The sequence below is a fragment of the Copadichromis virginalis genome, linkage group LG16 (assembly GCF_057382275.1).
Source record: "Copadichromis virginalis isolate Kocher_CV1m ecotype Utaka linkage group LG16, C_Virginalis_male_GT1.1, whole genome shotgun sequence".
NCBI classification, from domain to species: Eukaryota; Metazoa; Chordata; class Actinopteri; order Cichliformes; family Cichlidae; genus Copadichromis; species Copadichromis virginalis.
Genome location: NC_140633.1, coordinates 26336957 through 26351047, shown reverse-complemented (window position 1 = coordinate 26351047; position 14091 = coordinate 26336957). Strand labels below are relative to the sequence as shown.

Sequence of the window (14091 nt, the reverse complement as noted above, 5' to 3'; positions counted from 1 at the left end):
CACCTATCATGACTTGGACCTCAGCGTTAAAAGCCTCATGCTGGTAGGAGTTTACCCCTAATGAGTAACAAGTGAGCTGTCAACCATTTGGTCAAACATTTTAGTGGCTAATGTCATCTGGAGCCTCAAGAGATACGAGTTTGTCAAATTATTTTCTCTCAGATATCATAAAGATTCCATTTTCTATTTTCAAACATAAAGTATTTACACCTAAATGACACCGATACAAGAAACATCCCTTAAGGCAGTTTATTAGAATTTATATAGCTACCCCACAAAAGACTTCATACAACAGTTAGTTGTATATTTCTGAAAACCCGTAAACAGATTTGATGTGTAAAACTGATGAAAGTTTTGATGTATTTGCAGTGTGTTTGTATTTCTTCTGATTAGTAGCTCAATAAAAGCAGTGATGTTAATTTGATATTTTATTCTGCAGCGTTACAACCACCATGTTGCTCCTAAAGGCAAGCCCATGCTCACTCTGTGCTTATGCACTATTAATACATGAAATAAACATAAAACACATTCGAGCTTTGAGATTCTTTTTCCTTAGTAATGCTTCTCTGTCGTTGTTGCTAACCATGTATTGGAGCTGTCAGACTTATTTTATATTTTCCTCTGTGGTCGCTCAGTATTTATATCCTCAGTATTTTTATCCTTTCTGCATACTGTTGCATTCAGTATTATATATTTGTAGTCAGTTTCCTGGCTTTTACAAGCACAAACATGTTACATTCTTCTACAACCTTGTTCGTTTTTTGTTTTTGTTTTTTTTTTAAATCATCTTTCTGCCTCTTTCCTTGCTCTTTTCTCCCTCTCTCTCAACCCACCTCCCCCCTCCCGCCCTCGCTCTCTTTCATTCTTTGGTTATGAGGCACTGGTCGTTATTATAGGACGCTGGCAAGCTTGCCGTCAGTTGCATTCTGGCGAGAGTCAAGTGCCACAAGGTGCCTTTTTCTATTTGTTTGTTTCATGCAACACTGCACCAGCCACTGACCTGTGGTATCCATGTCGTGCAAGAGGGAGTCAGGTTCATCCAATCAAAAACGGGCTGAAATTAACACTGATCTTTCCATTCCTGAAGAGAGACTGTGGCAAAAGGCAATTTCATGACTATAGGGTGGACTTTTTTTCTATTTTTTCTTTTTTTTTTTTACTTTTTATTTGGATTATATATATTCTCCTCTTTACATTTTAATGTGTTTGTTTACAGCCGGTTTATGTCATAAACAACAAACCCAGGGTTTAAACTCATCATTGCCGTTGTTATTAATTACAGCCTAAAGTGTTCACCCTCAAAACAATTTTTTTGAGATTTAATCTGAAAGTGCGATATCACAGATTTTGTCTCACTCTGAATTCAATCTGATTCCCTGCAATTCAGGACATGCAATATTCATAGTTGATCCATTGACTGCTATTCAAGCGGGAACTATTTGAAGAGGGAAAGTTCATGTGCATTTTTGATGGATTGTGCATGTCTTCCCCTACTCTATATGGATAGAGCGCTTGTTTGAAGGTCAGTGATTCTCTTCAGTCAGAGTCTTCCCTCTACACTCCTTTTTTTGGGGTGGGGGAAGAATATCTCAAGTCTTCACTCCATATTTTTCAAGTGCTTCTAGGATGACTAGGTTGGATGACCTTGGATCCTGGTGGAGATGAATCTCTTTGAGCTTCCCCTCTCTGCTTTTCTTGAAGAACTCTGTCACGAAGAAAGACAATGACCTTCTGCTGTAAGACTTTTCATGTAAAATATCCACTTTTTTCCAGCTCTCAACCTTTTCATATCTTTGATAGCTCCTGTGTTTCTTGCTGTATGTGTTGAAATACATTTTCCTTTAACATACATCAATAATATCATTCTAGTTACGTGTTCCACTTTTATCTCAAATTACGTCTTTTAGTCAGTATATTTGAAGGGTGGGGTGGGGTATTTTTTTCTATTAAAAAATGGTACATTTATGTGTGTGTGCCTTTGTGTTTGCATGTAGGTACAAGGGGTTGAACAAGGGTTGAGTGGATCTTGAGAGCTGGCAGGTGCATTATTGCAGCAGGCTGTGCCTAGCTTGACATGTGTGTTCCTAATCTCCTAGTGATATGACAAAGCTGTGTGGGGGCCTGGGCTGGATCTCTTCTGTCTGTTGTGACACACAAATACACACACACTCACACACACACCACAGCCCCCTCTCGCCTTCCTTTCTGTCCAACACACATCATATTCCCCTCTTGACCCTTCAAGAGTACCCCACTCAATCTACTTGCACTTTCTCACACTACATGTGTGATTAATATGTTCTGAGGGAGATTTGTAAAACCATTAGTGCATCAGTTTATGTAGTGATTACATGCATATAGTCTGTGCATTCGAGAAATAAAGCAGAGGCCTCAGATGCCCTTAACATGTATCAAAGTGTGCATTCATTTCAAGCTTGTTTACCTCCTGTTAGTCATCGTAAAGAAGAAAAAAAAAAAGCATTGTGCCAAAAGATATGATGCAGTTGATGCAGTCCTGTAATCTAGGACATGACATAGTGTGTTACATGGTAAGCAACTTCAAGTGTTTGGTTTACTATGTATTTACCTTTTAAAAACCCCCCCCCCCCCAGATTGCTTTCATTTCGCAAGACTAAATGCATGCAAAAAATGCTACAGACAGAGAAACTGTAATACTGAGAAGATGGCAGACCATACACATGATTTGACCCAAAGGCATGAACAGATTACATGTGCATGGGTGTGCTTCCACTTTACCGTGGAGCAACAGCACAAACCATAACACAGGATAAGGGCATATCCTTGTGGGAACAGAGCCAGTGCATCTGACCATGTTGACATTTTACAGTCTGACATCAGATGGAGGGATAGTCCAGTTTGCATCCCTGCATTCAGTCACATAGTTAACAGTGTATAAACTGGAGGTATTACAAGGTATGTTTTTACTCATTAATTAAAAATGCAACGATTGCATTAAATAGTTAAACACATTAATCAAATAGCTGGCTCTTGGGATGAAATTATTTAAAGTAGATTTTTTTTTGGTGAACATTGTTGTCCACTCGTGATAACCCATGTGCATCATCCGAAGCAGCTTCTTCTTTCCTCCGTTTTTACAGTTTACTCCTCAGTCTCCTCCAGCCTCGCCCCAGAGACCAAATGCATCATTTGAGGCTCATACAATTCACTGCTTACCGAGCCACTGGCTCCTACCAGCCTGATAGAGGCATTTTTCGCCACTTAGAAGCATGCACTGTGTGTCCGATCCCTTCCTCCTTAATATGTCCTCTATTACCATCAGGCATTTAAGCCTGTTTTTTCTACTTCAGTGACCACTGAGCACCGGCTTCATTAAAACTAATTGAATCGGAAACATGTCTGCCTGAGGAAACATTAACTCTTTCTATAAAGGAAATTTCCGATTTCACTTTGTCAATAAGGTCAAAGGACCGAGCCCATGTGTTCGATCCTGATACATGCGGTGCCCATAAACGTAATCTCATCCCTAAATTCTTGGGCTATTTCATTTGGGCATCTATCAGCACTGAATGCACTAATTTAGCCTCGATTAGCTTTTTGTGATGAAAAGAAGCAAATAAACAAACAAAAACACCATTTCTCTTTTCCCCCCATTTATACATTTTTTTAGGCAGAAACCTGAAGAAACCCCTCTCCCACATGATGTTCTGTCAATTTCATTGCATTATTAATTTCTTGTGGTTAGCATAATTGAGTCTTGGTACAAGCATTACATTAATGGATTTTACTGACCACACTTGAAACAATAATTTTATGGCATCCGTCAGAAATCAATGTGCGATAACAGAGCACACACAGCTGTTTAATGTGAAGTAAATATTTATGAGTGATCTGACTAGACATCAAGTTCAGTCAATCTTCTTTGAAAGGATCTGTGCGAATGATTAACCTCATTTTACTGGTGCTGCCTGGGCTGGTAATGGCTATTAGAGCTAAGAAGGAGTGAGGCCTTTGATTTTTGGCTTCTCATCATTCACAGCTTGTCGCATCCCTTCATCCTTCATACACGGCTGCTGAATTGATTGTCTGTTTAGTCCTATGAATGATAAAGCTGCTCTGGGCCACAGGCTGAGAGGGACAGACATGGCTCACCTCCATCTATATGCAAGGTGGATTTCTTTTCCTGCCTCGCCGCTCGGAAATCAGCTTTTTGCATTATTTATTGGACAATCATCAGCATTTCAATATGGTAAATCAAATAGTCACAGTAATATAACTATAGACAGTCTTATCCAAAGGGCCATCTTTCAACTCATTATTCATTCATTTTGTTTAGAGCAATAGTCGGCAGGACTCATGAGATTCATAAGTTGTGTAATCAACATGTTTTACTGCAGGCTCCCACAGCAAAGTGCTTCGCTGCCTAAACAGAGGGAAAGGTAACACGAAAGAAATTGATGCCAAGGTTGAGGGAAGAGTGGATGCAGTGAATGAACGAAAAGATGCCGAAAAAGGCTGTCGAAAAGGCAGTGAATGTTGTTTAAATGGCCAGATCCAGGTAATAAAGACTGCCATGTGGTGTGCAGACATATAGATCCACTTCACAAGCTTTCATCTCCCTTTGTACCTCAAAATGACTTTCATTGGCAACTATAAAAGACAAAAAGAGTTTTAAAAAGTCATTTTGCACGTGGCTTTGTTTTAGCTAGGCCAGAGAAAATAAATACTGTGACCAAAGCTCACTTGCTGTATCCCAAGAGAGCAGACAGTGGGCAACGTGTAGGCTGCCACTTTTGTACTGTTTTGCACAGAAGTTTGTATCAGATGTATTCATGCATCCTTATAATTATTCTTCCTTATCTCCTTCTGACTGCCGCTGATTGCTACTTGTTGGTTCTGCACTTTAAAAACAGTGTAGTTCTTCTCCATCTAAATGCAGTTTCAGCAAAAGCAATGCCTGCTCTTTAGATGTCTACTAAGTTCTCATATACTGCAAAGATGCACGGTGTGGTTTTCTCCCACTTCAGGTATCAAGTGATGCAATGATCTAGCTGTTAATTAACACATTTTGGCTTCCCGATTAAAATAATATGAATAAAAGCAGTTGACAGTGTTGCGTATTATAATAAAATAACGATGGTCAGTTGACAGTGGAAAATGATTTTCAGATTAAATACCTACAACTGACTGACAACACTTTAAATCCACCACATACAACACACATGAACCTGTCAGCTTCACCACAGTGTACAGGTGAGCGTGCAACCAAATGCAAGACTGCCACAGTGTGCGGAGTTCGTGTCTCTTCTAAGACTGAGAGATTTTTAATTCGATGTCTTTCTCACCTTGTGTATGAGCACTTAGAGGCAGATATGCGGGCTTTGTTCTTGGGAGACGGCCACCTCCACCTGCTGGCTTTCGTTGTTGTTCTGTGTTCAGGGGCTCAACACAAGACTGTAAAAGTGAAAAATGATTTTCTTTTCTTTCTTGTAGACCAACTTGTGCTCACACAATCACGCCTAACCTTTCGCTGGTGTCCAAGAGTGGGGAAGAAATTAGGCACTTAATAAATTGAGACTCAAAGTCTTGCAGCATATATATAATCATGCACAAACAGTGACAGAAGTGTTGGCTACATGTGTCATGTTTTATTGTATTGAGATAGACATGTATAAAACCTAACTGTACTTAGAGTCAATAGAGGAAACTTGTGACATTGTAATGCACCCTTTCAACAGATCTGCTAAATGTCAGCAAACTGGTTCTGAGCACAATCCCAATTTGCCTTGGAATTAGCACTTTACAGTGACGATGTAATTATTTAGACAATTTATTGCCTGCTGCTAATATCTCTCAAAATAAGCTGTTCCCTTCATCTTGATCATGTGATAAATGTGGAATCGTTGTGGATAAGTCCCAGACATGCCTCAAAGCCTCGCGTCACTTCTCCCTCCTGATAGACTGAAGGAAAGGCTTAGTGACAGCGGCCCTGCCTCACTTTGTTCAAGCTAATCACAGCCGTTTTGTATACATTTCTAAATGACTTGTATTTCTACTTGTGCAGTTCACAATATGCAGATGTGATGTGCAGCGACATCTCACAAAAATCTTCACCGCAGTTGCGTGAGATTAATCAGCGCACTGGATTAAAGGATACAGCCTACATAGGGACGTTTTTACCTGTGTACTTTAATGGCTGATACAGCGGAAGGGGGAGGATGTAGAAGAAATAAGAGGCGCGGAACTTCATTCCCGGGGGGTTTGTGGGAGGTTGTCGGTAAAAAACTGGCGTATTACTAAACTATTAAAAACCAACTGGGTATCGTTTTATTTTCACCAAACATCGGCCTCGGTTTGCAAAAAAAAAAATGCCGCACAACGACGCAGTAAAGGTTTCCTGTTTGTGCATCATCATATGTCTCTTCACTTAAATTTCACAGACAACTACGCTGGAACGCGAAATGCGAGCCTGCGCTACCTGTGCTCAAACCGGGTTTCACCTCTCAGAAAGCTTTTCGAACGCCTTTTTCTTCTTATTTGTAATGGCAAGTTGCATGTAGACGGATTTTTTTTATGCCAGAAAACTGCCGACTGTAAAACTGTTTAGTTCTAGCTCTGATCTGACTTGTCGGTAGGATAGGTTAAAAGTCTGATTTTAAATTATAAAAGGTCAGTGGAGCGGAAGCGCAAAAGGAAAAGAAAATCAGCTTGTACACAGACTGGGATAATATAAAGCGCGTCATTACATTTTTAATCACCTTTTTTGGTAACGAGGAAAGTCGAGATCCACAAAGTTAAAGTTTTATAATCATCCGCGCTACATCAGCAAAGAACAGATGAATTATAAGATGAATTCCGATGTTCTCATTTAAGCAGTCGTTCGAGAAATTGTGTTTTATGTTCAATTTAAATTCCTGCGTTTAATCTGTTGCATCGCTTCTTTAGTTAGACAGCGACATTAGAAAAGGGAGGAAATGTTTTATCGGCAAAGGATAGACTAATAAAATTGTCACCTTTATTTGTTAAAATATTAGAAATAATTGGAAATACACACCTGCACGCATGGCGACACTTTAGAACTCCTAAAATGTAAGTGGGTTAAATTGAATTTGGATAAATGAAATATGAGCTCAATAGAGTCGGAAAATGAAAGCTTAAAATTGTGAAGTCGTTAATATGCGCCTCTGTAAAGATTCATATTTTTGTCAAATTTAAAAATCCAAATCCAATTAAAATGGGCCCGCCTTTACGAATATTTCATCTTTTAATGCAACGACTTACTCCCTTAGCTTGAACTAAATATCTCCTCGCATCCTGTCACGTTTTTTTTAAACAGGATGATAACAGAAATTATTATTATTGTGGTGTCCTTATAAAAAACGTTTGGTTTTTTTTGCGCAATCGAGCCTGAGCGCTGATCGCAACAGCTTCCACAAAACTGAGAATTCAGTGAAGAAGTTATGAGAAAATGCATCATTTCTCGTGTGCCTCGCTCTCTCTTGGGGATTGGAAAAGTCTGAATTTGAAGAATAAATTTCAGAGAAAGTGTTTAGCAAAGGATCGATTTAAAAGTTTTATTTGTAAACATTAAATATTTCTTTCTCTCTAAAGTTTTTTGAATTCGGCACCAAATGCGTCACAGAAGTTGTAAGTACACCATGATGCCAAAGATGTAGGCCTATATCACACACTCATGGACCTCTTCATATAAGATGGGATTTTTCAGTTCCAAAACGTGTTAAATTATAACTAGCTAGACGCTTATAAGACATAAAACATAGACAACGTGCTCAGCATGAAACTTGGATGGTTTGAAATCGTTTAAATTGCACCATGCTTAGTGTAGCTCTTGGCAATAGAAATAATAAATATATAGAAACGTTTATATTCAACAGCAACAATACTTACAGCACATACAAACAAGGAATGTCTGACAGTTTTACAAACACCATGGGTCCCTCATTTTCTATACAGATGAAATATTTTTCCACATATGCGTCATACATAAAAGGAGTGCCATAACTACGAATCAGTATCAAATCTAGCAGACTACATAGTGTCCGGTATATATTATATATAGACATCACCTCAGCAAGTGCCTATAAAAGAAAAAGGAAAAGGGGTGGGAGGGAAAAAAAAAGAAACTAAATCATGCGTTGTCTTTTCTGGATGCTTTTGGGATCCTGTCAGAAACACATAGGCACGAGTCAAAAGAGAAAAGAAAATTAAATATTTTCATTATAACAAACTTTTTACACATGTTATAAACCGATGCATTGGAGGCATCACATAATCTATCATAATATACAGTGTGTGTGCGTGGGTTTATATATTTCTATATAAATGGAATATATTACATCTGAGTATGCTGAATCAGTAGAGCCGAGGTTAAACAAACAGTAAATGATTGCAAGACCAAGTTAAATTTGATGACAGTTTGTCCACCGGAGAGCATTAACCAGTGATAATTCAGTTGTTTGGCACAAACAAAAGAGAGAAAAGGGGAAAAAAATCAAGGCCCGCACAGCCATTAGACTTTGTCTTTTTTTCCCTCGTGTTACTTTTTCACGAATTCATATTCATAATGTGGTTGTTCTGTTAGCATATGGAGCTTGCAAATATTCAGAAATAACAACTTTAAAAATCGGTCAAGTCTGACACAAATAGTCTTTTGGAAGTTCTTTGAGGTTCGCCATTGAGTCAGACTCAGAAAGGTAGGGTGTCGAGGAAAAGTTTGTCAATTATTGCTGGCGGAGGGACTAGGTCCTCTAGCTTTAGGTAAAAGATACGCTGCAGACCTTGGGTACAGAGTGTGCGCAGTTCTGGGAGCTTTCCTAAGAGTTTTGACAAGTAGTTGGGACGATTCAAGCCGCCGCCATTGAATGTCACTTGATCTTTGAGGCAGTTGACGATCTTGTTTTGGAGATCCTCGACTCTCTTGGGTTCCTTAAGTCCGTGTCGCTCTGAAAAATACAATTAACAAAGAAAAAACAGGCACGGATAAATAATCTATGATACGTCAACCCTCTCATTTTTCATAAGCGTTGTGAACCATCCAGTGTTCATAAATGCACCGTCGCCTTTACTCACCTGTTACCATGGCCAGTGCTGCGATGCAGGAAAAAGCTGAGATGTCTATATTCATACTCTGCAAGTTGGAAGAAAACTCCACGATGGCGTCTACCCACTCTCCAAATCCACGGACGCACTGTAGTCTGTGTAAAACCACTCCATTACAAAAAATAAGTTTTCCTTCCACTGGGTTGGACCTGCAGTTATTAACAAAATGTCATTAATTATGCTTGGTAATAAATGTGGATTCAAGAGCCTTCTAATTATTGGGCGGCTAATAAAGCCAAAAGCAATGAAGCTTGAAGGAGGGACTGATGATTATCTAAAGCCTAAATTGTTTTATTTAGTAATTACTCAGTCTCACCTGTATGCCAGCCGTAGGACAAAAAGTTCAAGGAAGGCGGATTCAAAGAGGAGATCTTGATCTTGCTTCGGTAGATCAGAAAAGCCAGGGATCTTCTCCGCCCAGCCTCGGATGATCTCCATGGAGCCCGTCAGGAGATCATAGAACTGCTGGATATGCTGAGTGTTGTCTCCAGTCATTTGGTAGTCAGGGTTAGCCTGGAACTGGAATTTAATTTAAACAGCGCCTTAATGAGGTCCTTTAAAATATATAATCCGTGAAATTGCAAATGCCCATTTCCAAGAAGGAGAGAGAGATTTTTTTTAACCGTTGAATTCATGTCTCCTTTTTATTAAGTTCTGCATCTCAGTGCAGCTCACTTAAAATGTGTCACATTAAAAGGCTGGCAAAGTTTGGAATTCAGCGATGTATTACAGAAAACTTTCAGGGTAATAAATTTAGTCCTAATGCAGGACTAAATTAAAGGGGTCGCCAGTCTCGTTTTATCTGCTTTCTCTGAATAATATTTAACTCTTTTTTTTTTTTTTTTCAAATGTTCTGCGAGTGTGTGACTTTTTATTTCTGGGATTATTAGAGTCACTTACTCTGGAGTAGTCCAAAGCGGACATGGAGGGATTGGAGTCCACATGGGCCCTAACAAGTGCGCTTATGAGGCTGACCGGCGGCGAGGGAGGGGAAGGCTCTTGGGGACTTTTGGGTTTGGATGGTAGGCGTCCTCTTCGACCTTTTAGATTATCCGTTCGGACAACTGCAAAATATATAAAGAAAGGTGATTTAGATAAATCATCAATATACAAACTCCAGCTGGTGTGCGTAAATACCTATTAGTGGATAAATTCACAACCCAGTACTGCATTACGCACGTTTCCCAGTGTGTCAGACGAAAAATATTAACCACCGGGACAGAAATAATTGAATGCATAGCCCAAACGTACCTTCTCTCACCATTCCGACGACAAGGCACTTCTGGAAACGGCAGAACTGGCAACGGTTTCTTCGGCGTTTGTCAACAGGACAGTTTTTATTTGCTAAACACACGTATTTTGCATTTTTCTGTACGGTGCGCTGAAAAGAGAGAGAGAGAAAAAAAACACACAGTCAACTTTCGGGCCCATTTCCAAGGTTACACAATTCTGACGCACAACTTGAAGGGGAAATGCAAGGATGAAAACAATATAATATAATTCATATTTAATGTTTTGAATTGTGCTGTATGACCCAATAATAATAAGAGAAGCTCAGCAAATACGCATTAGTGGTGTTGGTTATTATTTCTTTTCATTCGATGTCACGTCTGTGTGGACAAGTATGACTGCCATGTGGTTCTTTTTTGTGTGCGCACTCACACTTGTATTAAAGTCGGGTTTAGTGTTATTGTGTTGCCTTTGATTTATTTGGTTTTTAAGTAACTGAGCAGCATTTAACACACTGCGCTGTGAATAATAATGACAGAATGTCTCGCTGACGTAAAAAACAGTAACACGCATTCATTGTCGCTGTCATTTCAGCCCACCTTGAAAAATCCTTTGCAACCCTCGCAGGTTCTCACTCCATAATGTTGGCAGGCTGCGTTGTCCCCACATACCGCACACAGACCTTCGTTTGACGGAGATCCTCGGGACGGGGGCGATGGCACTTGGCTGTCCATCAGCTGGTGCCCGTGGCTGAGCTGCAGCGAGTGAGGAAAGGCCAGGCCAGACTGTTTCCGTATAGCGCTGGGCACCGCAAAACTCTGGCCGTCCGGGCCGCGGTGTGCGCCCGGGTTGTCGTGGTTCATGGACACGTGCAGCGGCCCGTCGAACCGCATCTGACAGCTGGAAACAGGAGTACCGGGCGGGGACTGTTTGAACGAGAAGAGCGAAAGCCTTGACACCGGATTCTTGCGCTGGTCTATCATATGAGACGTGGCCGCAACATAGTTCTGGTGGAAACTGTGGAGGGAGCCAGGGTCCTCCCACATGTGATTAGGCTGAACCTGGAAGTTTGGCGTACTTGGGGCGTGAGGCGAGGAGGGTTTGAAATACATAGGCCCAGAGTGAGCCATCATTTCCTCAGACTGGGGTGGCAGGTGGCTCTGCTGATGGTAACTGTGCATCTGAATGTCCTCCACTTTGATAGAGGACTGCTCTCCGGAGTGGGGCATCTGATAGAGACAGGGCGGTTTAACGTCGTAACTGGTGTTATAGTTGTCCATGAATGTACTGAAACTTGGTAGAGAAGTAGTAGCTGTGATCTCAGTGTTGGTCAAGTCCATGCTAAACTTAACAAATTCGGGTGTTAAGAAGTCGCAGCTGTATTCTCCTGCGGTGTGGTAGCTGTAGCTCTGGGAAGCTGGACTGGCTCCTTGAGGTGATGATCCATACTGAGCCTGAACGCAGGGCATGGCTGAAAACCAGACGGGTGCAAACAAATTAGAATTTTTCACATAAATGTTTAAACTGAGAGGGAAAGTTTTATATATCAATTTAAAATTATATGAAATGTCCACAGCAAAAACTACACTAATTTAAACAAGTGTGGGATTTCAGGTAAAAATAAAACTTTAACACATAAATGTTTCACATCCTACCTCAAGTCTTCTGACAGTTTTCCGGTGACACTTGAAATGGGTAATGTCAGGAGCTGTTGTGTGGGTGTCGGGATAGAAGAATGCGACTCTGTTCTGGTTCTTCCCCTAATAAAACACAAAGGTTTGGAGTTACTAGATTATACAATAAAACAATCTCTCTAAAAGGAGAGATCACACATTGGTTAAGCATAAGTCTATTTGTGCGCAAACCATACCCCGTTTCCAAACGTGCAGAGCATGTTACAACATTTTATTCAGTGTTCTAATGAATATGAACAACATGCTATAGAAACCAAACCACAAGTATTTCTTTTCTTTTGTTAATAAGATGCTGGTTCGACGTGAACAGACCAACTTTGCGCACTTGACACTAGTAAAAACTTGTCTAAAAAGCAGAAAGCTGAAATGTGGCATTAAATGACAGTCACATCTGAATAGTCTCAGTCAAACTTAATTGCGTGTAATTTCAATTTAAGGATAGAAAAAAGACTTAGATTAAAAAAAAGATTTCAATGCCTCGGAGAAGCCGGACAGGACGAGCGAATTCGGAGATTATGTTGCAAGAAAAGAATGAATGAATCTTACCTCTTTCACATCAGGATCGTGACTTTCTGTCCATGCGATAAGCATGTAGGTGGTATTCATCAATTTTAGTAAAAGCTCCAAATCACGAGCGTAGGTACAAGCAATGCCAAGCAGGGAAGTGAGTCCGCGCACCAACAGCGACACGAGCTTCGACTATCCAGTCTGGCCAATGTGGCTTTGTTTATGTGAGCTCTAGATACCCTGGCCCACGTGTTTCAGTGCGCAACGTCATCGGCGTCGACATCGACGCGGACCAATCTCCTCGGGAGCTTTCTCAAGCCCCAATTTTTCTGGTGAGTATGTTTGTCTTGTGGTATGTGTTCTGTGTTGCTTCCCACATGGACATTAGCAGAGATGTAGTGGAGGATAAACCCACCTAAACTCAGTTCAGACACCTTGGTGTTTGCACAGGCCTTACGTCATGCTTGTTTTAAGCTGACACGAGTCTATGTGATATGATTTCGATGTATTTGCCACAAATCTCTAAAGTAAATGATGCACGTTTCCGATGGACTGGTGCTGTCACTGTTGTTTTCCTCACTGTTCTGGCATGCGGGAATAGTATTTACAATCGGGGAAAGTTCATTTACTACCATGCACTACTCCAAAAGAAATGAAGGTACACTCCAAGGTTGCAGCAGGCCAATATGTAGCCAAGTGTGCGGTGTATTTTTGTGGCATTAAAACAAACGTACACACACCCCTAAGTGGAAACACGTCTCCTTACTAGCACTGAGTTTATGCATGGCCTGGTTGTCGGTATTTGAATGTGAAATTAAGATGAGTGTACACCGGGACACATATAAGGCACAGTTATGTCACAACGTCACAATGCTAGACTCACTGTAGTTGTATGAAATAGCCCTAATGAAGCAGGGGTCAATATTATTCTTTGTTATCTTCTGACAGGATTTCTGTAGGCTATTTCAATTGTGTTCCAAATTTAGACCTCAGATGGGGTGGGGTCTGCGAGGTGGGCTGCCTATTCATAGCGCTGGTAGCGCGTGTGTGTGCGCGCGCGAGAGAGAGCGCTTCTGTAGGAGGAAGGGGGGATAATTAGCGGGCCTGTAGCCAGTTGTCATGGGGGACCCAAAACAGGGAAACGTGATAGCAGCGCGCAGAATAAGAGTGACGCAGAAAACGCTCAAGTTGACGCGGTCGCCAAAATAATCTGCTGGCCTTATTGTTCTGCAGCGATGGAATAACTGATCTTCGCCTAATCTTACACCAACACCTTGTAGCCAGTCGAGTTGGCCTAAATCTTTCTAGATGTACGCAGGCTTGGGAACCAGGCCCAAGAGAGCGAGCAGAAAGTGCATTCGCAGAGATGTGGCTCCACACGCTACAGCAGGATCGCGCCGCATGCAGCATCATATGTTATTGCTGTTGGACTGCTGCTTTATTACATGAACCACAGAACAACCATCAGTCTTGAAGCTGTTTTATGTACTGCCCCGTACTCACAGCACACACAATAAGAGTGCGCAAGAAGAGGGGTGGGGGAAAGAAAACTGTATATCAT

The 14091-nt window shown here is 40.9% G+C and overlaps 2 protein-coding genes across 4 annotated transcripts in view; one reads left to right on the top strand and one right to left on the bottom strand.

Annotated features, from left to right (window-relative positions):
* LOC146690935 (uncharacterized) overlaps positions 1-14091 on the top strand; it is a 99018-nt gene that overhangs the window by 73852 nt on the left and 11075 nt on the right. The gene's annotated exons all lie outside the window — the stretch shown is intronic.
* LOC146690936 (nuclear receptor subfamily 4 group A member 2) lies at positions 6321-12725 on the bottom strand. Its single transcript, XM_085434128.1, has 8 exons — positions 12570-12725; positions 11985-12089; positions 10929-11800; positions 10351-10480; positions 10000-10163; positions 9416-9618; positions 9070-9248; positions 6321-8942 (listed from the first exon to the last, which is right to left on the bottom strand). Exons 3-8 carry the CDS (start codon positions 11796-11798, stop codon positions 8686-8688), a joined length of 1803 nt encoding a protein of 600 aa, XP_085290254.1. The 5' UTR covers positions 11799-11800; positions 11985-12089; positions 12570-12725; the 3' UTR covers positions 6321-8685.

Excerpts from the sequence above, each read along its gene's own strand:
- LOC146690936 (XM_085434128.1), bottom strand. The coding sequence starts at position 11,798 with ATGCCCTGCGTTCAGGCTCAGTATGGATCATCACCTCAAGGAGCCAGT. Across the intron at positions 10,164-10,350 it reads CGTCGGAATGGTGAGAGAAG|TTGTCCGAACGGATAATCTA; the intron begins GTACGTTTGGGC and ends TATATTTTGCAG. Across the intron at positions 9,619-9,999 it reads CCGCTTTGGACTACTCCAGA|TTCCAGGCTAACCCTGACTA; the intron begins GTAAGTGACTCT and ends ATTAAATTCCAG.